At 32.9% G+C, this 26,533-nt stretch overlaps 1 protein-coding gene across 1 annotated transcript; it reads right to left on the bottom strand.

The window, feature by feature from the left end:
* Positions 1-7,954: 7,954 nt before the first annotated feature.
* LOC141698477 (uncharacterized) lies at positions 7,955-10,026 on the bottom strand. Its single transcript, XM_074503181.1, has 6 exons — positions 9,946-10,026; positions 9,627-9,830; positions 9,267-9,473; positions 8,891-9,121; positions 8,358-8,552; positions 7,955-8,253 (listed from the first exon to the last, which is right to left on the bottom strand). The coding sequence occupies exons 2-6, from the start codon at positions 9,828-9,830 to the stop codon at positions 8,059-8,061; spliced, it is 1,032 nt and encodes a 343-aa protein (XP_074359282.1). The 5' UTR covers positions 9,946-10,026; the 3' UTR covers positions 7,955-8,058.
* Between the last annotated feature and the right edge of the window lie 16,507 nt (positions 10,027-26,533).

Below are 26,533 nucleotides of genomic sequence, written 5' to 3'. Positions count from 1 at the left end.
AAGGGTTGTCAACAGAAAAAGGGTATTGACTATACCGATATATTTTCTCCCGTTGTTAAGATGACTACAGTTAGAATTGTGCTAAGTATTGTGGCTGCAGAAGAGTTACATCTAGAGCAACTAGATATTAAGACTGCGTTCTTATATGGTGATCTTGAGGAAAACATCTACATGGTTCAGCCAGAGGGATTTCAGGTAGCTGGGAAAGAAAACCTTGTTTGCAAGCTTATAAAAAGCTTGTATGGTTTAAAGCAAGCACCGAGACAATGGTACTTGAAGTTTGACAGCTTTATGATGAAGAATGGGTACACGAGGAGTGCTATGGATCATTGTTGTTACTTTAAACAGATTGATTCATCTTATATCATATTATTGTTGTATGTTAATGACATGTTGATAGCAGGATCAAATATGAGGGAAATCAACAGGTTAAAGAGACAGATGTCTGAGGAGTTTGAGATGAAGGATATGGGTGCAACAAAACAAATACTTGGTATGAGCATCATAAGGGATAGAACTAAAGGTACTTTAAAATTATCTCAAGAAAAGTATATTGAGAAATTGTTGCAGAAATTCAGTGTCCAGGATGCGAAGACCAGAAGTACACCGTTGGCGAGTCACTTTAATCTCACAAAGAAGCAATCACCTAAAACGGATGAAGGCAAGAAAGATATGGCTAAAGTTCCTTATGCATCTGCAGTTGGCAGTTTAATGTATGCTATGGTGTGTACAAGGCCAGACATTACTCATGCAGTGGGAGTTGTTAGCAGATTTATGTCTAATCCAGGAAGAGAGCATTGGGAAGCAGTCAAGTGGTTGTTATGCTACTTGAAAGGCACATCCAAGGTTGCACTATGTTTCAGTAAGAAAGATGTTATCTTGGAAGGGTTATCTGATGCAGATTTGGGTGGATGTTTGGATACAAGAAAAAGTACAACGGGTTATATTTTCACTTTGGGTAGCACCGCAGTTAGTTGAATGTCTCGGCTTCAAAAAAGTGTTGCTCTTTCAACCACAGAAGTAGAATATATGGCTATCTCTGAAGCTAGCAAGGAGATGATTTGGTTGAAGAATTTTCTTGAGGAGTTGGGCAAGAAACAGGCGGATAGTTCTTTGTATAGCGAAAGTCAGAGTGTTATTCATCTTGCGAAGAATCCCGTGTTTCATGCTAGAACGAAGCATATTCAGCTGAGATATCACTTTACAAGAGAGTTAATAAGCAATGGTACTTTATCCTTGAAGAAAATCCTCCGTTCAAAAAATCATGCAGATATGTTGACTAAGGTGGTTACGAATGAAAAGTTGAAGTTTTGCGTAGCTTCAACTGGCCTTCAAAATTGATTGATGAGAAGGCGTTGCACTAGTTAGAGTTATTGATTGAAGAATTGATTTTACTAGACTTACAAGAGTGAAGTGAAGATTGGCCAGACTCCAAGTGGGAGATTGTTGGGTTTTGTGGAGACTATTAATTCAGCCCATGAAAATAGACTATTCAGATTCAGATTGGTTTATGGATTAGTCTACTTTTCAGATTTGGACTGTAATTTTGATTGAGGCCTAGTTTCTTCTCTTATAAATACTCATATAATTGTAAAATCATAACACAACAAATTGTGAGAGATCAATACAAAATTAGTGCGGCTTGTGGAGTAGGAATTTCCGAAACACGTAAATCTTTGTCTTGTGTGATTGTCGTTTATTTTCTTATTCTTGTTTATTCGCTTTGGGTTTTGCTTTCGTTGTTGTATACTCAACACCTAAACCCCTCAAATTTGTGGAATCTTAATTTCTCCCTAAACTGAAGCGATGGTATTTATCAGAGTAATCAAACAACCCGATCCAGTTTAACTAATACGTTGCTTAATATGATTTCATTCATAATATAATTTTATTCTTATTTTCTTTTGTTTAATATCATAGCATATGTTTAATTAAATAAAAATTATTATTTAACTAATGTTTTGTTAACTTTGAATTAACAGAGTGGTATTTAAATTCTTTATTATTAAGTAAAATACTATTTAAATTGAAAAATAGTATAAAAGTATCAAATTTTGGTACTTACATTAACTAATTTTACTCAAACCTAAGGCTTGATTCCCCACAAATACTTAATTATATAAAATTTATTAACATGATTTAACTTATTTCACTTCACCATGGTTCGACTAATTACATAAGATTTATTTATACTGTAATTTTTATGATTTCACTTGGTTTCAATTTGGTATAACTATCTATAATAGAATAACATCTATTTATTAAACAACCTTAATAATATTTATGATTTCATCATGTTCAGTTTTTGATAACTATGTAATTATACAACATTTATTTATATGTAATTTTCATTATTTCACTTGGTTCGATTTACTATTACTATACATAATTAAATAAAGTTTTTCATTATACACTCTTATTAGTATTTTAACAAATTTAATAATATTCGATAATTTTGTTTTAGTATATGTTCGTATTTTGCACAGATTACCAGCTAATATTTTATGGGAAGACAAAACCTTTATTACCACGTGTAAAACCAGAAGAGGCATGATATCAAATAACCAAATATAAAGTCAAAACAACCATTAAGAATCCCCAAAAAATAATAAAACTATAAAAATATCTTTTTGCTTCTAAAAATAACCAAATAGAATAGTCAAAACAACCATTAAGAATATCCAAAAAAATAGAAAAAAACTATAAAAAACTATAAATGCATCTAGAAATTAAAAAAAATATGTATTTGAAAAGTCTTCTTGATATTACCGCCATATAAGACACTACTGTGTTTATCTTAGACCTATATTATATATATATACTAACCAAACCAAATCAAACTTACTTAATATATTCCACTTAGAGTGGGGTTTGAGGGATGTAAGATGTACGCAGATCATGCCCTTTTTCGAAACATAGAGAGGTTATGTCCTTGAAAACCCCCGGCTTAGTGAAAGAAAAATATATATATATATATATATATATATATATATATATATATATGTGTGTGTGTCATATAACTAAGCTCATGGCATTGTTCACATGATACTTATTCATGGACGATAGTTGAAGATCTTCCTTAAAACAAATTGACTAACGGGGAAGAAGAATATTAATGTATCTAAAATATAACAAGTACAACAACATGAATATATAGAACAAAAGAAAAATGATGCAATACCTACGACCATCGTCCTATCTTGGGCTGTAAATGAGCTAAACCGAACCGAAATCTTAAGTGTTCGTGTTTTACCTCGTTAAAAATATATCGAACTTGAATTTAAACTCGAACTTTTATCGAGTCAAAAAAATTATTCGTGTATCAACTCATTAAAAAAAGGTTATTCGCGAACCTGTTAACGAACAGCTAACGAACTACGGTTCAACGAATAACTCATAAATATTATTATTGAACTTTTGCTCGCAAACGACTTAGTATACAAACTCGTTCTTATAATTTACGAATTTTGGCACGAGTTTCACTTATTTATTTTTTAAAATAAATAAATATTATAAAATAAAATTAACAAAAACCTGAGTTACCAAATAAATAAATTTGAGTGTTTACCATTTTAAATTTGATTTAATTACATTTTTGTATTTAAAATAATAATATAGACACATTAATTGAATACATGAACACAAGTTAACTAAAATAGTAATACATTTACCATCCAACAACTATTATAATTTGTATCCTATATATTAAACAAATATTTTTAACAAAATAATAATAAATGTATTAAATAAATTGGTAAAATGATTTGTAAAAGATATATACGTAATTATTCGCTAAATATTGTGTCGTAAGCGTATATCATTTAAGAACATATATAACTAATAATTGATATTCTTATTCTCGAGCTGTATCAACGAGCATGCTCGCTAAGATTACTCACGAACCTATTCACGAACATATTAGTCGAACCTGTTCGCGAACTTTGGAGCTGAACTATATTGTGTTCAAGTTCAGCTAATCTACAAACTGACCTTTAAGATTGTGTTCATGTTTGACTCATTTATAAATCGAACCGAACTCGAGTCGAACATTTTTCGAATCAAACACCAAATTGTTCATGGGCATATCGACTTATTTACGGCCCTAGTCCTAGCCGAGGAAGATGTGATAAAAATGACCCGAAATACCGATTCCTCTCATCCTTGAATGTGGAGAAAATACTCTAATTTATCCTCTGAATTTGTCAATGGCATCGTGTTAAACCCGTGCCTTTGCACAACAATACACACTTACCCTTTACTCTTGAGTTTTAATTAGGAAGGAAAGTAAGTGGTGGGTAAGTAAAGTAGTTTCACTTGCATTCATGATTGTGCTCCCGAGTTTTTAAAAGGAGCGAAACCAAGTGATAATGAATGTTAGTTTATCAAACTTTCACTCCAAAAATGGGATAAAAGTACTGTATTTTTTTACCACTTACTTCATTGCCTTTAAAAAACTCGGGAGCGAGGCATTAGTGTGATTTTTTGTAATGGAAACCAAAGAGGAAGTGTTACCGTCTTTGGCCATAAATTACATGAATTTTTGTACGAGGGAGAGATAATAAAATATTAATTTGTGCATGTGTTATTTAATTGAAGGAAAGGGAAACCATTCTTGATGGACGGTATGCTTGTCGATGGATCGGAGGTTCGATCCGGTTCGACCCGAGTTTCTATGGATCGTATAAAAATAAAACCGATCCGATAAGAATTCGATCCATTAAGAAGTGGATATAGATTTTTACTCGTTCGATCCGATAAATATCCGATCCGAACTACTAAAATTATATATATAAATAAAATTTAACTATAATAAATTAATATAATTACTTATATATATCAATATTCTTATTTATAAAGTTATTTTATTAAATTTTCAAACAAACTACTAATTCATCATATTATAATTTCTTATACAAACCATATATTATCATATCCTAATGAGTGAATTGTGCGTGTCGAAAATTATTTTCATACATAGCATTTTATTCGCAATTCACAAAATTTTTATATTTTAATTTATAAAATTGACAGGTAAAATTGGTTTTTATATTTTTCTCAAATTACATTATTATATTCTTGTTATTTATTTCATAATTATTTTAAATTCAAAAAATTTCATAAAATTTTCAAATATTTTTAATTTTCACAACATCTATAGGTATAATGTATTTTTTTTGTGTATATGTTTATTTTATTATTGAATCGTGTTAAATTAGTATAATTAATCTCAAAAAATTTAGATGGAGCCGGAGTTTTGATGCGATAATCCGAAATCCTAATAGATTTGGATATAGATTATGTCATTAAAAATTTGAAAGCGATCAGATCCGAATCTGATCCAATAAATTTATTTGAATATGAATATGGATTTAATCAAATCTGATCCAAGTCCGATCCGTTGACAAATGACGGGAATGTTTTTTTAGTAGGTGTGCCAATGAATTAACGAAAACCAGAAACGGAAGTTGTCCCGTGTAATGTATAACTTGCATAATAACCCGTGCGAGACACGAGTCATTTTCTAGAAAATTTTTATGCATCATGCAATTATAATGTTCTTAGTTGTTTTCTTATTTGTAAATGTTGTACAATGTCCAACGTATATCAAATTCCAGTTGATTGTTTATCAATGTGTATTATTTTCATAAAAGACAATACCAAATTACAAAGTGTTTCAAATATAACTCATTAAGATATATATATATATATATGTATGTATATATATATTCTTATTTGTGTTGTATAATTTATATTTAATGAATGAATATAAATAGAGTAGTTAATGTACGTTTAAAACGAAACGATTATACTTAATAGTAGAATGTTGTTTACAAATAAAAAGTTAAAAAATAACATTTATGTTGAATACAGAGTTAACCAAAAATTTTGAATTTTATTTAAATAAACTATATGTATTGGTCTATATTATTACTGAATTCACTACTAACTTACAATTAACTTACTCAATTTGAAAAGATAAAAAATGCATAATTGAAGTCAGGATGACTTGCAATTATAATATACAATAATGTAAAATTTACATTATTGTTAAAATAAAAGTTGATTTTAATGAAAAATGTTAGTTTTTGAAATTCAACGTATGTATGCATGGAAAAATATTAGTTTTTATTTACACTACGGTTACCAAAGTAACATTAAGTTATATATGTGTGTCAGCATGTAAATTGTCGTATGTTACATTTCTTAGTAAATTACGATGGTTTCAATTATTTATATGCTAAATATTTAATTTATGTACATGTATAATCACTATTAACATCTAATAAGACAAATGATTACTTAAATTAAATGTATTTATCATTATTCAAAAATTAAAATTATGTAATAAATAAATTGCAATAATTTATATATGGTATTTATATTATCACTGACAAACAATTTATATCTATTTTTTACGCAACTGAGTATCAATCATGGTTGTAACATAAAAATAAATTATATATTATAAAGACTTATTATTGATATTCATGATTTTTTTTCAAGGATTCGAAGAAAAAATTATAATTATATCGTTATTTAAACCGTTTTTAAGTTCCTTTCATTATTACTCTAATATTTCTTCATATAATAATTTGATAACATTGTATACTATTCTCCCAAAATTAAATATTTTTTAATTTGATAAATTTTATAAATATGAGTTAAACGGGTTAATTCATTCAGATTATTGAACAATATATATTTTTTCTTTAAATAGTATAAAATGTATTGAATCAAATGTTGCAATATAGTAAATATATAACTTTTATTTTAATAATTCAAAATATAAAAATAATTCAAAATATTTGTACAATATTATTTTGATCAATGAGTATTATTTATTTAGAAGAATTCTATTTAAAAAGCTAGTTTTTTTAAAGTGAAAAATAAAAAATAAATCGGTTTAATATATCATCGTAGTTTTAAAAAATATCGGGAGATCTCATATCAAATTTCGAATATTTTTAAAATCGGGACAAGTCCCAAAAAAATAATGCGTTATCAGTGAAGTTAGTAATTTTAATATAAATAATCAATTGACTTGATCTTATAAACTCCTCAAACAAATTAATTTATACTAACATAGATATTAAAAAATTTCACATCATTGGTAAGATTTTCTCACCGAACTTATAATTTAAATTTACTAAACGTAGAATGTGAAGATGTTTTTCGGCCGGGTCATGTAGTCAAATTTCGAGTATTTTTTGAAAAATGGGCCTAGTTCTGATTTTAAATTCGAAATAAAATAAAATACTTTGACTCATTATAATTCGAACTCATCTAAGTATGTAATACCATTATAGATTATTTATATATAAATGATTCTATTTTCAATATTTTCTTTAAAAATTATATATGTACATTTTAATTACTTTTTATAATAATAAATACGTTAAAAATATATGAGATACATTTTCAAACTAAAAAAAGATTAATAAATAAGATAATAATTCATTTATGTACTATGTCTAATTTTATATCAAGAATTTAATTCTTTAAAATTAACTGTACAAACATTCAAGTAGCTATTTTTTTACGGAATTCAAGTAACTATTTTTAAAGTTAAATAAAATATTAATTTAGCACATTTATATATTATATGTATGATAAAAGCACATGTGACATTATGGTGTAGTGGTATGAGCCTCTATAGGTGAATAAAATATCTGAGAGTTGAATTTCCACAAAGCACATGTTTTATATAAAAATTAAAAACAGGGACAGTGTAGTGATAATAAATATTGGAAGTTTGGTTGTTGAATTAATAAGAACCGTAGATATAAATCTTAAAAATTATTATTCATTGATATAAAATAAAAATTAAAAACAGGGATAGTTTAGTAATAATAAATATTGAAAGTTTGGTTGTTGAATTAATAAAAACTGTAGATATAAATCTTAAAAATTATTATTTATTAATATAAAATTTGAATCCAGCCAATATGTATTAAAATTATAATTTACAATAAAAATAATCGTGCATCACCTGAATTATGTGTCAGTATTCTTTGAACACAAATTTAATTTATTACAAAGTCTCATTTTTAATAACTATCAAACTAGAGTAGTTGGTTGTAGACTTGTGATCTGGAATCCAGCTTGGACTTTCTTTTGCTCAATATTGTCTAATCTTCTCTCTAAGATTCTAATCTTCTTGTCTGTAGATGCTTTCTCAAGTTGTGCACGATCAGCATGAGCCTTGTATGTCATTTGTTTCATTCTCAGTTCTTGAACTTCTCTGGATGTTACCTGATAAATATTGAAGTATATTGATACAGTTCGTACTTGGTAGTTAGTATGTAGTAATACATGACATATCAAAGATACGACTACAACAAATTATACGCTGCAACCTTTATATAATCCGTTAGAGCTTTTTTTGTGTCGAGTACATCCCCTCGCCAAGTATAGATTCGAGAAGCTGGTTCTGTAGGATGATTGCCACTGATCTTTTCTACTTCTCTGATATGGTTGATTTTCTTAAGATGCTGCCTTTCTTCGACTAAATTCTTACTTCCATGATGTCTTCCATTGCGCAACTTCGTAATCTTATTTCACATAATAACACATTAAATTACATTAATAGTCAAATAAAATGAAGTAATAAGACAAGAGTAATGCTAGAGTCACAAAAGAAAGTTACAAAAAATTGTCACAAAATGACATGGCATTGGTGATGTGACATAATGAAAAAATTCAATTGGTCCTATTAATGTAAATGCATGGGTCCTTTTATATTTAGACAACCAACACGTAACATATGACATTTGTAATTATTTTAGTAACTCATTTTGTAACTCTAGCATTTTCTATAAGACAATGAGCATAGTTTATTTTAGGTGTGCATAAATAGTCACAAGAAGGAGTGTTTTTATAACGAGCTTACTTGTTCATTCTGGGAACCTTTGTCGTCACTACGTTTTCTCGGGAATGGTTTTCCGGAAAAATAAAGCGTGTAAAGAGATTCTTTTGTTCGCTCTATTTCCTTCAATTTCCACTCAATCTTATGTCTTGTAATGAGCAGATTACTAGTATATGCTCCATGACAGCATAATGAGGTGGGGGTGGCTGATCTTGAGAAGCATTTCCTTTTCTGGTCTAGCCTGACCTGATTCACCTGTCCAAAGCACAACATTGTTTTTTTTTCATAAAAAGTAATAATAGTAATAACTCATGGCATCGGTACACAAATGCTTTAAAAAGATATTCAAGCAAGCAATATATGTATACAGTGTCCTATATCTACAACAAGAAACAGGTACCTTCAGTTTTCGTAGTTTCTCGATGATCTCCAGTTCCTCTTGCCACAGCTCTCTAAACACCTCTGGGAGATCAGGAATTTTGAATTCAATACTCGTCTCTTCTATTTCTACATAATACATTCGAAGAGGCTTTGTAACTTCATATGTACTATTGCATAAGACGGTCTCTGTTTTGGCTCCCGTCTGATCATTTCCAAAGCATTCCATCTACATTTTAATTTCAGTATATGTTCAAAGTTTTAATGATTACAGTTGCAGACGTATGCAATTTTAGAATAAAATTTTAGCCCTTTACTATGAAGTCAAAACGAGACTCTGATCTTGTTATACAGAAAAGGAGACTTTAATACTACTATGTACCTTAAGTTTTTGTAGCTTCTCAGTGATCTCCCATTCCACTTTCTGCAGTTCTGTAAATACCTGGCGGCTTTTCATTCTGTGGAATTGTTGAATAGGAAATGGAGCATCCCTGATGAAGTAGGCTGGCCGATCCATTTTGATGCTGACAGACTTTGTCTCTTCAACCGTGTCATTAGATAAATTGTTCTGTTTTTTGGCTCTCATCTGATATGATTATACAAAAAAAAAGCAGAAGGTTGCGATATAACTTTCGAGATAATGCTGAAACAAAAGACAATTCGGTTGTTAAAAAGAGAATGAAAGTGAAGGGACTGATTACCTTTGATTATATTCTTAAATCTCAAGGATGAAGGATGGAACAATGGACTAATATAGGTCACCTGATGAGCTCTGATTCCCAATAACAGTGAGGAACGTTCAAGTAAAGAAAGGGTTGGGTGTTTAGATAGATTATGATAAATTGCACTTGCACCCCACGGCAAGCAATTAGTCAAACTCCTTTAACTTGTATCAACACTAGATTACTAGATTATTTTAAAAGCAGTGCAGTTTCGAAACTGGATCAAAATATTGTAAGGTTTATTTGGCCAAGTCTAATTCTTCATATTTTATATAAGGTAATTGTAGTTCTTGTAGTTTACTTGTCTTATTTTAATGTCTTCGTACGAAAAGGTCAATTTATATTTGCAAAATTGCTGCACATGTTTTCAGGGACGTTATACTCGCTAAATTTTGCTAAATTGCTCATTTACTAGAGTTAAATTACTAATTTTTAACTCTAAAACACTTGTTATCTTGTGTATTTACCCGGTTATGTGATCGGTTCCATGTTACTCTTTAAAATATTGCAGATGAAGATATGACAGATAAATTCGTAAATCCATACAACTATATACAAATAGGATTGGACAAATTAATATATATTAGATTAAAACCCGTGCATGGCACGGATCACACAGATTTTTTTTAATATTATATAATTTTTTTTAACTTTTTTGAATTCAATTCTTAATTTTATTCATTTAAAACTTTAAATGATATGACTTCATAATAATTATATTAGTAGATGTATATGTTTATAACGTTTTAGAACATTTAAACTTATTTAAAGTGATAGCATTAGTAAGGAGAAAATGTTATTATAACGAAATTATTATTTTATTTTGGGTAAAAATATAATTTAAGCAACATTGATTAAGCAACATTGAACAGAATTCTTTCAGTACCCGACTAGATTTGAAGTGAAACTTCCAGAGGAAATCATGCAAAAACTAAATAAACAAATTGCGGTGTTGTTACTGATTGACCCTGTGAAGAAGATGAACAGCTTTATGATTAGACTTAAATGATGATGCGGAAAGTGTTTGAAACTTCGATGTATTCCTTGATGCAGAGAAGATTTGCAGAAACGAAAACATATAAACACATAAGGAAGCTCTGACAAACTTAAGCTTAAGACGGGAAAGTTTATTTTGTCTACTAACTTTACACTTGTAATTCAATCTAATTGCAAGGTGACAAGCCAGAAGCAACTTGAGAAGCAACTGAATCATCAAAGCATGCTATCTGTAAGAGCATAATTTGATACACTGAATTTTCCACAACATGATTGTCTTTCTGAACAATCACGGGAGGTGCAGTGCAGGAGCCACTAAGAAAGCAGTGCAAACCATAACCTTGCATAAGGTTAGAGACCGTGGCTTCTAGGTTCCAAATTATGAGTTAACTGTCAATTACACAGAGTTAAAAGGAAAATTGGAGATGAATTTGGATTGGACTTGGCCAGATGGCATTGTTGCATATTAGAGACGGTCCTGAGCATTACGAGGCTCAGTGCAAAAATATATTTGAGGGCCCTTTTTAATATTCTCTCCGTCCTAATTTATACATTATTTTTGACTTTTTGCAATCAAATTGACCAAATTTTGACTGAAAATTTCATATAGTATATAATTGAAAATAATTATAAAAATTATATCATTAGAAAGTACACGTAATCTAATTTAATTTATATTATTCATTTTTTCAAAATAACGAAAGATTGATATTTAATTTACGGTCAAAGTTGAGTCAATTTGATCACAAAAAATCAAATATGATAGATAAATTGGGGAGGGAATATAATCATTAAACTATAAAGGTACACGTTGCTAATTTTTTGAGGTTTAGAATCCGGAAAAGCACAAACTTTACACTCATAAAACAATAAAATTAAAGATATGTATGATTTTAAAAATACACCGGAGTTGTTATTGAACCATAGCTAGTGGATTTTTGAAACACTATAGACCTCAATAATACATTTAATACATGCATGTAACAACAAGATGCCCTGAATCTCTCACTACAAATTTTGACAACAGAAGTTTCCGTTGGCATGTTAAGTAGATCGGTTGGTAAAACATTGTGCCAACGGAATGACCACCGAAATGGTCGGTCGTTGGAGCTAAAAACTTAAAAGGTTCTGCTGAATATATACTTATGACTGAAAATTGAAGATGCTTGTATTTATGTATTGAATGAGTATATGTATACAGTTTACATTCTGTGTACAGCAAGAACTTACAGATAACATTGATACAACAGAATAAAATAAAGAAATAACAGTTTCTGCTGGAGATAAGGATAGACTTTGATTAAGGTTATATGCTGCTTACTGATGATTCCCTTATTACATAGATAATTCCTTTTAATACATAAATGGTTTTGAACCTTCTTTGCTTAATATTTTGCAGTTTCTTCTCTAAATTTTAATTTCCTTCTCCATTAAAGCTTGCTCAAAGTCCAGTCGTCCATCATATGCCTTATATCTCATTCGTCTCATTTTAAGTCCATCATATGTCTTATACTTGTTCATTGAATTTTTCATCAAGCGAGAATATGTCACTAGCTTTTCTCTGGTGTGGTCTTTTAGAAGCATATAGCTCACACAGATAATGTTGTAATTTCTTCATCTCGCACTCTCCATTCAATCTTTTCTCTTGTGTTGCACATAGTACATCCATGACTATATGAGGAGGTTCTTTTCCGTTTCCCGTCCAGCTTTACTCGGTTTAGCTTTCAGTAGTGCAGCACAAAATTGTTACTACCTCCGTCCCAACGGATTTTATACGGCCACTATTTGCACGCATTTCGAGACTTGTATAACGTATATTTTATAATATTTTTTGTAATTTTTGTTTGTGAATTAAAGTTTAAAACAATATTTTAAAAAATAATTATAAAATTATATTTTAAACGAGTGTTGAAAAGCGTGTCAAAAATAATGTTTAGGATTGAATGTGATAGGGAGTACAATAAGAACAAGAAATTACCATAATTAATTTTATACAATAACAGGGACCTATTCACAGTTTCAGAATTTCAAGAAACGAATGCTATAGCTTCGGTGTTTGTAGCTTCTCAGTGATTTCCAGTTCCTCTTGCCGCAGGTTTTTGATAACCTGTCGGCTTTCCCGGATTTTGAGTTGATAACAGAGCTCTTCTTTTCTTGGGCTCGCTTTAGAACTAATAGGCCTCGTCTCTTCGTGCAGAGTACTGCCAGAAAAGACTGACCGGTTTTTGGCTCTCATCAGATCAGCTCCAAAGCGTCCCATCTAGATGTTAACTGTTGAATTTACTAAAACAGGAAAACTTATGGATGAAAATTATAAATAAGAAAAATGCTAGGTCCCACGTAGTGTCAAGCCACTGTGAATACAATCTGCGATTAATACATATAAATCAAATAAGTGTGTGCGTGAGTAAACGAAATCAAACAGAGAAAAAAATGATATAACCAAATGAAGATCCTCGAATCCAGTTGAAACTGTCTCCTTAAAGCTATTTCGCCTCTCACCGTATGTGCGAGTCGATAGCCCCACAGGATAAAACGAGATACCAGTATAATCGATATATCGAATATACTCTCAACGAACTTGAACTAAACCCGAGAACTATCACCGGAATATTGGAAAAAATTTAAGACTAAAGAGACCGAGAATGAAAGAGATGACTATTATTCCCTTGACTTAATAAAACTGATACCCTAAGACTCTATTTATAAAGAGAGGCTTGAAAGGACTTGTTTTTATTTTCGATGTGGTACATGGTATTTATAAGAAAAACTAAGGAATAGGTTTGTGCTACTCTCGATGTGGTACAAAACCACTTTTCATATTAAAAGGTAAAACTTTGGAACATCAGTTCTCATTCACCTTTTACTCATTTTGAGCGTGTAAATATGCGTTGGAATCCCCTCGAAGAGGAGAATACGTTCCAATAAATACACACCACTAACACATAATGTGTCTCACTCATATAGAGTCTCAAAATGATTCACAACTTAGTCTAAAATACTAAGTTTGTCCAACAATCCCCCACAAATGAGATTGATGGTCAAGTAACACGCACCACATAGACAGACAGACGCGGAGCTTGACTTGGTGATAGTTCCGGCGGTCAGATATAGCATACGATAGGTAGAGAATGCTCCTTGAACCTTCGCTCGAATAAGTATATCGACTTTACTGGTAAACAGTATGACGCGATGTCCTTGAACTGTTCGACCGTTTGTGTAAACGATGATATACTCATCACTATCTTTCCTGACTCATTCAGTTCTCATGATTATGTCCATTTTGGCCATGGAACATCGTCCTGGTTCTGCAGGAGTTTTTAAAGAATTGTGCCTCGCAATTCTCCTTTGAAGCGGTCCCACTTCTCTCCCACATAGGTGATCTTTATCTTATAGAGTAACCCGCATTTACTCAATTGAATTCCATGCATTCACTCCTGAACTCCATGTATTCATAAGAGATCATTAAAAGCTCAAAGCTTAATCTCGTATCTTACGGGTCTCACTGTTTCCTCATCATAGGAACAGGCCAGGGGTTACCCCCACAGTGATTTGGTCATCATGATTAAGTTGTCCCATTGAACCAAGTTCTTGGGATCTCCAGTCAGCAATGGTTGGGTGTCCACCATGATGCCGTTAAGCAATAGGATTAAGGCCCATCCCTCTCGATGATTTCTCAACCACTTCTTTTGATAACCCTTTGGTTAGTGGATCCGCGATATTATCTTTTGACGGTATATAGTCAATAGTGATAATTCCGGTTGAGATCAACTGTCTAATGGAACTGTGTTGTCGTCGTATATGACGAGACTTTCTATTATACATTGTGCTCTGTGCTCTGCTAATAGCGGATTTACTATCACAATGAATCCCTATTGCAGTTATAGGCTTTGGCCATCTTGGAATATCCTCCAAAAACTGACGTAGATATTCAGCCTCTTCGACGCATTTATCTAGTGCCACAAACTCAGCTTCCATCGTGGAATGAGTTATCACCGTTTATTTTGAGGATTTCTATGATATTGCCGCTCCAGCTAATGTAAACACATAGCCGCTCGTAGACTTAAGTGCTTTCTTGCTAGATATCCAATTTGCGTCAGTATATCCTTCTAATACTTCTGGGTATCTGCCATAGTGCAGTCCATAGTCTCGAGTTTCCCTCAAGTACCTTAGTACCCTTTGTTGGGTTTCGAAGGCATAAAATGCAGCGGATAAACGTAAATAAAACAAAAAATTTCGAAACCCAAAAACAGGATCCATGTATAATTATGGGCAGATTATGGAGATAACGAATCATACCTTTCAAGAGCTTAACTTTCACGAACTCAACGGAGATCCTAGCTATCACGTTTTGTGTCTACCTCTCGGAGAAACACCTCTATGGTATCCACACGAGCACCTTCAAGAACGTCTCACGAACTTGACTACGGAATGGATGTACTAGCCTCCTTCTTGACGATCTGAATTGCATCTGCCTCTCTTTGCTGCTAGGGTTTTCTCAAAAAATGTACAAGCCTCTTTAACCTATCATTATGTATTTATAATGGCTGATTAAAAAGGTCCATAACAGCAAAGCCCAACCCTAGTAGGTATTAGATTAAATAATAAAAATGAATTTCTATTATTTAATTAATAACTAAGTCATACTTAATTATTATGGGCAAAAACATTCCTTTTAATTCGAATTTATATTATCTCAATTAAGTCTTACTTAATTATAATAAAATTCAAATAATCATCAATTAATTTAAATCCATAATTTAAATTAACTATTCCATTAAGTGCTCTATTTGTGCGACCCTATAGGCTATTATTTAATTTGCAATAATTTTATTCTCTAATAAAATTATAAACAATGAGCGGTATCTAGTAATACATCATTGTTACCCAATTAAACAATAATTAAATCGTGATTAGATAAAACCTTTCGTGATTAATATTTTTCGTGTAATATAATCCCTTTAACCATACATATTATAGATTAAACTCGAGGCATGTATTTAGTCATCCTCTTCAACATTAAATCCGGGTTTACTTGATCCATGAGTAGATTATCGAGACAAATCATTATTTGAGCATGGCCATGCTTTTATAATCTCACTCAATCAAGAGGCCAATAATATCTCTCCTAATTATAGGAGGGTTAAATCCTTTATCTATCATTCATATTTCTCATACGACTCATGATATACCCGATGTTCACTTTTATCATCACCCGATCAAAAGTAACTTTTAATGTAGTCAAAGTATATTAATCCTCGTATAGAAATATAATGATTTCAAGTCAAAGGATCGTTACACCATTATCACTGTGAGTCTTTTTTATGACTTTATTAAACATGAAGAATCTCAATGTGGGTCTGTCCAGTACCATGTACTCTCACATGTACCTATGCATTGACTTTAGTATCCCCATACTTATAACCAATGAGATGTGGTTATCTTGTCAAACAACATACTAGTCTATCTATGTATTATTATTGTCCTATATAATAATACTCGACTAGGGACCTTTAAGAATATGATATATTATATAATCTTAAGTTCAAGTCATGTACTTAAACTATACAATTTGTATCATGATTCTAAGGACATTTATTATGCTAACAAAATATCGCAGTAATTAAGGTCATAATAAATACATTTATTGAATGATCAACTGACATAAAGATTATAAAAGAATAATGTATTGCCTCTAGGGCACCTACACTAACAATCTCCCACTTGCACTAGAGCCAATCACCCATATATCTAATACCCATGGAACTAGTGTGACCATCGTGCTTCTGCTGCGACAAGCCTTTGGTCAGTGGGTCTGCAATGTTATCATTTGTGTGCACTTTACATATGTGTATATCACCCCTTTCATTAATCTCTCGAATAAGGTGAAATCTCCTGAGTATATGTTTAGCCCGGGAGTGTCTAGATTCTTTAGCCTGTGCAATGGCTCCATTATTATCGCAGTATAGATCAACGGGATCTGCGATCGATGGAACCACTCCCAAATCATAAATGAACTTTCGAATCCAAACGGCCTCCTTAGCTGCTTCACAAGCTGCAATGTACTCAGCCTCCATTGTAGAATCAGCTACTGTTTCTTGCTTTGAACTCTTCCAGCTTACAGCACCTCCGTTTAGACAAAACACAAAACCAGACTGTGATACAGTATCATCTCTGTCTGTTTGGAAACTTGCATCGGTATAACCTTTTACAACGAGTTTCTCTTCTCCTCCATACACCAAGAATGAATCTTTAGTTCTTTTCAGGTACTTAAGAATATTCTTAACTGCCGTCCAGTGACCTTCACCCAGATTAGACTGGTATCTGCTCGTCATGCTCAAAGCATACGAGACATCTGGGCGAGTACATACCATTGCATACATTATAGATCCAATTGTTGAAGCATATGGTGTTGGATTTTAATCGCAGCGGAGACATGGTAAAACACTTTTACACATATAAAATCCAAATAAAAGCATATAAATTGTGATTAAAATATATGAATCCATTACTAACCTTTAATAGCGATCCAAAAGCAACGATCGAAGATCCTTAGCAGCTGCTCCTCAAACGTGAAGCACTCCACCGGTATCCACCAAGAAAAACGACGTTAAGGAGGAGGAGGAGGTGGAGAGAATTAGGTTTTCTAAAAACCTTTTTTGGGTTGGGGTTAGAATAAAAATAGGGTTTATAATAGTATATTTATAGGCAAAATTTTTAGCTGAAATTTTCCCATAAAATATTATTATTATTAACCCATTTATTATTCTCATTAATAATTAAAACACCTTTTAATTATTAATCATTTTTCTAAACACTTTAGAAATAATTCTCTCTCTTGATTTAATTTCCAAAAATTAAATTCTTAATTAATAATATTAAGAACTTTTCTTAATTAATTTATAATCAATTAAATCTCATTTAATCAATTATTAAATTTTCCAATTTATTATTTATTTCATAAATAAATAATTATCAGTCATTATTAATTAATTCCTCCACCATTAAATCATTTTCTATTTATGGTGTGACCCTGTAGGTTCAATATTAAGCCGGTAGTAGAAATAAATAATAATAAAACTATTTTATCATTATTTATATAAATTCTCTAATTTATTAAATATGATTAATTAATTAATCATATTTATTCTACATCGTGAGGGATACTTCTCAGCATATCGCGACTATCCGGATAATACGAATTCACTGCTTAGAATACCAAGAACCTATTCAGTGAATAGTTACCGTACAATAAACTCCTTCTACCCTACAATGTCCTGATTAAATACAAGGCATGGATCTTGTGTCAAGCCTATCTAATTTAATCACTTGCTTACCATTTGCTATGCTTAGTTCTATGCAAATTAGAAACTCCTTTCTAATTTCATTCACTCTGGCCAGAGATTCCTGAACTAGCATAAGTGGATCAGCCTTGAACATTCGCTTCCTTCACTGGAAGGGGTAGATCCTTTATTGATCATACACTATCTTCGTGTACAAATTCCTATACCCAGTAGAGCCCTAATAATTGTCCCTGGAGACTAAGAACTAAATCAAAGCATAGTTCAGTGTACACAAGATGACTATGATGACCTCAAGTCTAAGGATACTTGTACAACTATCACTATGTGAACAACTACTGACACGTGAGTGAACTCCATCAGTTGTTCAGCTGTGCGAGTCATGTTCAGTGAACTTATTCTATAATAAGCACCTACATACTAGCTATAGTGTCACCACACAAATATCTATGAGAACAGACATCCTTCAAAATGAAGCAAGCATAGTATGTACCGATCTTTGCGGATTATTAATTACCAGTTAGTAATCCTCTGACCAGGAACTATTTAAGTTTAGAGTTATCATCTTTTAGGTCTCACTATTATGATCTCATCATAATCCATAAAAAGCTTTACTCTAAACTATGGTATATCTTATTTAAACACTTAAATAGATAGAGCCCGTAATAAAAACAAAACAAGTCTTTTATTAATATCAATGAAATCAAAACAGATTATATAAAAAGTTATTCCTAAATCCTAATACATGATTGGACTTAGGACATATTCCTTTCATATGGAACTTTATTCATGTGGTCCTTCTCATCCAATGATTTCGGACACTGGTCCTTAGAGATCGTTATCCCTTTAGACATAGGGACATATCCCCTTTTTGCATTTTGCATTCCAAAATGATGCAAAACCTTATCAATGTATGTGCTCTGACTTAGACCGATCATCCTTCTAGATCTTTCTCTATAGATCCTCATTCCTAGAATGTAGGATGCTTCTCCTAAGTCTTTAATGGAGAAATTGCTCCCTAACCAAGTCTTAACAACCTTTAGAGAAGGTATGTCATTCCCCATTAGTAGTATATCATCAACATATAGTACTATGAATGCCACATAGCTCCCACTAACCTTCTTGTAAACACACGGTTCATCTTCGTTTTGAACAAAGCCATACTCTGTGACTATTTCATCAAAACGGATATTCCATCTCCTAGAGGATTGCTTCAATCCATAAATGGATCGACGTAATTTACATACCTTGCCAGCATTCCTTGGATCGACAAAACCCTCAGGTTGTGTCATGTACACATCCTCTTCAAGGCTTCCATTAAGGAAGGCTGTTTTGACATCCATTTGCCAGATTTCATAATCATGGAATGCTGCAATGGCAAGTAAAATCCTTATAGACTTGACCATAGCCACTGGTGAGAAAGTTTCATCATAGTCAATACCATGAATTTGTTTGAAACCTTTTGCAACCAGCCTAGCTTTATAGGTCTGAACATTTCCATACATGCCCTTTTTCTTCTTAAAAACCCATTTGCACCCTATGGGTTTTACCCCTTCAGGTGGATCAACCAAAGTCCATACTTGGTTTTCGTACATGGAATCTATCTCGGATTTCAGGGCTTCAAGCCATCTCTTAGAGTCTGGACTGTTCATAGCATCTTGGTATGTGAGAGGCTCATCTTCATCTATGAGCATCAAATCACCACACTGAGTCATGAGAAATCCATATCTCTCTGGCTCATGGCGAAATCTACCAGATCTACGAAAAACCTTTGTTTGTTTAGCATTATCATTATTCTGCTCTTGTTCCACTTCAGGTTCAATGCTATTTTGTGGTTCTCGATCTTCATCGAGATCTATAGTTCTCCCACTATTTCTTTTGGAAACAAAATCTCTTTCCATGAAGACAGCATCTCGAGCAATAAACACTTTCTGCTCAGAAGGACTATAAAAATAATACGCCTTTGTTTCATTAGGGTATCCTACAAAAATGCACTCTTCGGATTTAGGTCCAAGCTTGTCAGATTCTTGACGTTTCACAAACGCCTTACATCCCCAAACTTTCATAAAGTTCATGCCTGACCGTTTCTCCTTCCATATCTCATATGGAGTCTTTTGAACCTTCTTAGTAGGAACACGGTTAAGTGTGAAAGCCACTGTTTCTAGAGCGTAACCCCAGAAACTAATTGGAAGATCTGCATGACTCATCATCGATCGCACCATGTCCAACAAGGTGCGATTTCTCCTCTCTGAAACTCAATTCCATTGAGGTGTTCCTGGCTGAAAGGAATATGTCCTAAGTCCAATCAGGTATTAGGATTTAGGAATAACTCTTTATGTAATCTGTTTTGATTTCATTGATATTAATAAAGACTTGTTTTGTTTTTATTACGGGCTTTATCTATTTGAGTGTTTAAATAAGATATACCATAGTTTAGAATAAAGCTTTTTATGGATTATGATGAGATCATAATAGTGAGACCTAAAAAGATGATAACTCTAAACTTAAATAGTTCCTGGTCATAGGATTACTAACTGGTAATTAATAATCCGCAAAGATCGGTACATACTATGCTTGCTTCATTATGAAGGATGTCTATTCTCATAGACATTTGTGTGGTGACACTATAGCTAGTATGTAGGTGCTTATTATAGAATAAGTTCACTGAACATGACTCGCCCAGCTGAACAACTGATGGAGTTCACTCACGTGTCAGCAGTTGTTCGCTTAGTGATAGTTGTACAAGTATCCTTAGACTTGAGGTCATCATAGTCATCTTGTGTACACTGAACTATGCTTTGGTTTAGTTCTTAGTCTCCAGGGACAATTGTAAGTCATATGTCATAGCCTATTTGTATATACGAGGATTCAACTCAACTCAAATAAGAATGTAATAAGTAAATAGTGGATCTACCGTCAGAGAGATCTCGCAAAGTAATATCTGTCAAAGGATTCAGAGACAAGGTTCATCTACAGACTTGAGGAGTTAATTCACTGGAAGAAGTTCAAGAAGTTGATCATGCCTCAGTGATATAAATCAAGATCGTGGATTTAATCAAGTGACAGAGATCTCGTCAGGGTATCAATAAATTACAAGGATTTAATCTGAAGAAAATCAAAGTGTCAAAGTCAAGATATGAAGAAACGTCACGGAAGTTAGTCACTCATGAACCAGACAGTACATCGAGTGTCAACGTTGAAGTGGTGGAATTGATTCATAATTTTCAGTGATTTTCAGAAGATTTGCAGAAGAATGGTTGCTGCTCAAGACTAGAATTAATTCTCTATTAATTAATTAAGTCATCTAATTTAATTAAGAAAATAAATTATATCTGCGAAGAATAATTTATTTATTAATTGAATTAATTGATTAATTAATTCTGAATTAATTCTAGGAATTTTCAGAAGTTTAATTGGATTAAATTCAAGCATTAAATCAGCAAGACAATTGAAAATGAACTAGCATGACAATCAGGATTGTCATACCGATTGTCATGCTAGGCCATATTCAATTGTCACACCGAAAGTTACTCTAGGAGGATGATTGTCTTGCTAGTTCATTCTGATTGTCATGCTAGTTCATTCAGATTGTCTTGCTAGTTCATTCAATTGTCTCACCGAAAGTCTTGCCAGCTATAGGATTGTCATGCCAAGTCAATTCTATTCGTTTGTTGATTTAAAAAGAAGCAGAGAAGCAGCAACTTATAATTAAGAACACAGAAGTCAAGAAACAAGGCAGAAAAGAAAATCAAGAAGAAATATTTCATCTTTTCATCTGCATACTTCAAGATTAAATTTCTAGATTGTAAAGTTAAATCCAATCCACTAGAAATCTTTATCTTGCTCTTGTGTATCAATCTAGCGGATCAAAATCCCTAGAACTTAATCTCAAATTGCGTTTAGCATTTGAATCTTTTTTATTACAAAAATAGAAAAAGTTCATGTCGAATTTATTCTAGATTTGTGATAATTAATTTGAGATTAATACCTTGTAATCGATACAGTTGTTGTAACACCTTTCAAGTTTAATAATATTTTTATTTAACTTGAATTTTGTTTCATATTTTTTATTCCGCATTTAATTCGATTATTCGGTACTGTTTGTATTCAACCCCCCCTTCTACAAACACATTGGGACCCAACAATTGGTATCAGAGCCTTCTGATTAACGAACAAATCAAGATCCTAGACTTTTGTGATTTTTCAACTCCTTGAATTTTTATTTATTCAAAAATTCATAATGACTTCACATAAAGTTGGAACCGTTAAAATTCCACAATTTGATAAAGAGAATTATATCATGTGGAAGAAGAAGATGCTATTATTTTTACAAGTTGCAAATCCCAAATATTCAAACTTGTTAAAGAAGGGTATAAAAACTCCGATGGTTATTGAACCGGAGGTAATAATAGATGGTGTGGTGACTACTGAAGCTAGAACCTATCCAAAAGAGCCTGAAGATTTTACTCCTGCTGAGAAGGAAGAAGCCTCCTTGGATGCCAGCCTTCAATTAATATTAATTGATTCCCTTGATCCCTTGATGAACAGACATGTGATGAACTGTAAAAATTCCAAACACATGTGGGAAACTATTGAGGTGATTAATGAAGGCACAGAGGAAGTTAGGGAGAACAAGTTGGAAATCCTAACCTCTGAATATGAACATTTCAAATCAAATCCAGGAGAAGGAATTACTGAAGTGTTTGAGAGGTATAATGCGTTGATCAACAACCTGAACATCAATGGAAAGTATTATTCAATCAGGGAGGTCAACAAAAAGTTCCTTTTAACACTGCCAGCTCATCTTGAACATAGAATCACTGCCATTAGAGAAGCTAGAGATCTGAGTGAGATTTCTTTGGACAGGCTCTATGGAGTGTTAAAAACTTATGAGTTGGAGCAGATTCAACAGAAGGAAGTCTACGGGAAGGATAGAATGGTCAGCACATCTAATGCACTTGTAGCTGAAGGTCAACAACAACAACAATCTCAACAGTTAGAAAGAATGGTACAGTTTTCCAAGGGTGAGGAAAATGAGTTAGTAGCAGAATATGATCCTCCTACTACAAATCAATCAAGTGATGATTTTTATTCCTTGGAAGAGCTGGAGCAATTGGAAGACGAGTCAATGGCCCAAATTGTCAAGAGATTCTCCCATGTCAGATTCAAGAGAAATCCCAAGCTGAAGTACAAGTCCAACTACAACAAATTCCAGAAAGGTGGATCTTCATCCTCTAACACCAGCAGTGGTGGTGGTGGATACCAAACAGGGATGGTTGATCGGGGCACCATTAGATGCTATAACTGCAATGAGTTGGGACACTTTGCCACAGAGTGTAGGAAGCCAAAGCAAGTAAGAAAGAACTCTGAAAGGGCTTATCTGGCAAAGGGAAGAAGCTGGGATGATACTGACAGTGAAGATGAAGATGAAGGAAATCTTGCTCTTATGGCTATTGATGGAAAAGCTTCATCATCAAGAATAGAGGTAAAACTTTCTGATGCTGAAATGGTTTATCATCTAAGAGGTAACTTAGATTGTGCACGTCGTGATAATGAACTGTTAAGTTTACAGATCACAGACCTTGAGAAAGAGGTCAATGAATTAAGACTTGTGCACATTAATCAAGACAAATTAAAAGAACAGGTATCTTTTCTAGAGAATAGAGTTGACTGTTATAGAAAACTCGAAACTATTCTCAAAGACAAGATCACCGGTCTTGAGACTAAGGTTAGAGCCTACTTCAATTCTTGTTCGAAGGCTAAAGAGTTCTACAGTAAGCAAGCTGTTAATCAAACATCTGGAATAGGTTATGATTACAATGCTGCTATTGGAGAATTAGGCATAAACTCCCCTCCTCATGTATGTGCTAAAGGGAGGGAAGTACCACATGTGCTTAAGGGTGTTGATGAACCCCTCTATAAAGCATCAATTGCTGAACCATTTGATGCGACCTCTTCTATTATTCAAGAAGAAATACGTGCTGAGGATCATGCTAATGAGAAGATTGTTTCCAAGTCAAGTGAGTCGAAAGTTCCAGTCAAAGTTGTGAAAGCAACTGAGACTAACTCAGACACACATGAGTTGGATAACAATAATGCCATGTCTACCATGCATAAATTGCCTGCTGTTAATCACTCTCATAAAGCATGTGGTGTTGCTAATTGTATGTCTTGTGCTTTTAATATGATGTATGCTTATTTTAATGGTAAGCATGTGTCTAATGATAAGACTACTCCTCGTCAGCATGTGAATAACAAGAAGCATGATAGGTCTAAGACTGCTAGTCCTTCTAAGGCTAGAAAGGAGACATTTGTGCCTAAGCTTAAACAGAAATCTGTTAAGGCTGTTTACAAGGTCAAATGTTCAGTCATTGAGAAAGTTGAGACAATTAAAATTAAAAATGTTGTTTTGCCTGATAAAGGACAGTTCTACAAGTATGCCGGGCCCAACCAAGTTTGGGTTCCGAAGAAGGTCTAATCCATTTGAAGTGCAGGGCATTAAACAGGTGTAACCGGTAGTGTGGATTCTTGACAGTGGATCATCAAGACATATGACCGGAGATAGAGCCCTGCTATCAAATGTGGATTGAGAAAGCTGGCCCCCTGGTTACCTTTGGAGATAACAGCAAAGGTTTATCTGAGGGATATGGCTGTTTGCAAGCTGGGAATGTTATCATTGTAATTTTGTATTTTGTGCTAGGTTATTATCAGGAAGCAGTATCTAACATATAGCACCAGTGACGAGACTTGAGAATATTACGACATATCAGGCACCTGCTGCACATTACACTTGGAATTGTACTCTAGTAAGATGTGTACAAGTGTACTCCTGATTGGTGAGTCAAAAGAGGAAGTCAATGCACCACAGTTCATGGACTTTGCATTTGCAGATCTATTGGACTATGCAATCTCTTCTTCACAATCTCACTTCAGGTTGGTATGAACTAGTATACTGCTCAAGCAATCGTCAAGGACATGGTATGGCACTCTAACAGAAGTTATAATTTTATATGAACTAGTAGAGTCGTCATATTTATAACTATTCTATCACTAGGCACAATCATATTGTTTTATATGTGCAGTGATATATTGTTAATGCAACATAACAATTAGTATCTAAAGTACTTGACAAGTATCGGTCAATGATATGTTGTTAACATTACGTTGCAGATATTTGTAAGCTTTTGACATGAATGAGAATTACTTAGACTTTACCCTAAGTGATCAATGTTTTATCAAAAACTCATTCATATTGAAAAACAAAATTAAACTTCTTTCTACATTAGTGATTTCTTATTTCATGTAAAATCTTTTGAAATCACTATTGTAAATCATTTTCTCTCTATTACCATATGTTCTATGATACAGGTTCAGTCTCCATTGACTTTCTTTCATTGACAGTCATGAGGTTGAAAACCCACAACGTCTATCCCAGACTGTAAAGACAAACACAAAAACAGAACCAACCAACACTCTCTTACCACTAAATATAGTATGAATGAGCGTGAGGGAGATAGTGCCTAGTGCACCACATAAGGAAGGTTCTGTAGTCAACCCAGTGGCTCTGTCTCATACATAGATGAGTAGTATTTAAACCGAGACAACTGCTAGCCCCCATACATCTTCTCAAAAAGATGTAATGGCTGAAAAGGCACAAAAACAGTTACTAGATTCATTCTCTCAACAGGGTGAGTCTATTGAATTTTGCCTGTCGGCCAAGGTATCCGATGTAGTGTCACCACTTCAAATATAATCAATTCTTGATGCACAAGGAGAGGTTACACACACAAAGGATGAGTTGACGGAAACAAGAGTTTCGACCATTTTAAGGTCAGATTCGATTGTTCAAGGTTCGTTAGTGGACCAATTGCCTTTACAGGTGTTAGGAGAGGATACTGATCCAAAAGCCATATGTCAGTGGTCAGTGTCTACCTCCCCAGGCTTAAATCCCCTGGATGCATCTGCGGATAGTGGATCTGACATAGGCGCAGATCGGCAACTTGTTGACAATGATTCAGATATTACCTGATAAGTCACAAGGAAATGTCTTCATAGACATTAGAAGGGAACTTTGATCTTTATGCTAAATTCGTTGGATCATTGTTTACCTTCCCAGAATTCAAATCTGGAACCCTAAAAGGGAAACTAGCAACTTGTAAATTATGACTCAGATTCATCTGACGAGTTTAACAAGGATGGGGATTTGTGAACTCCCATTGCACCACCTATGACCTCCTTTAAGGATGGCTAAGGTGATTTTCCTTGCAGGT

Source organism: Apium graveolens, chromosome 11 (genome assembly GCF_009905375.1).
Source record: "Apium graveolens cultivar Ventura chromosome 11, ASM990537v1, whole genome shotgun sequence".
In the NCBI taxonomy this organism is placed as follows: Eukaryota; Viridiplantae; Streptophyta; class Magnoliopsida; order Apiales; family Apiaceae; genus Apium; species Apium graveolens.
Note: the sequence above shows the minus strand (reverse complement) of the source record. Positions and strands in the feature narration are given on the sequence as shown.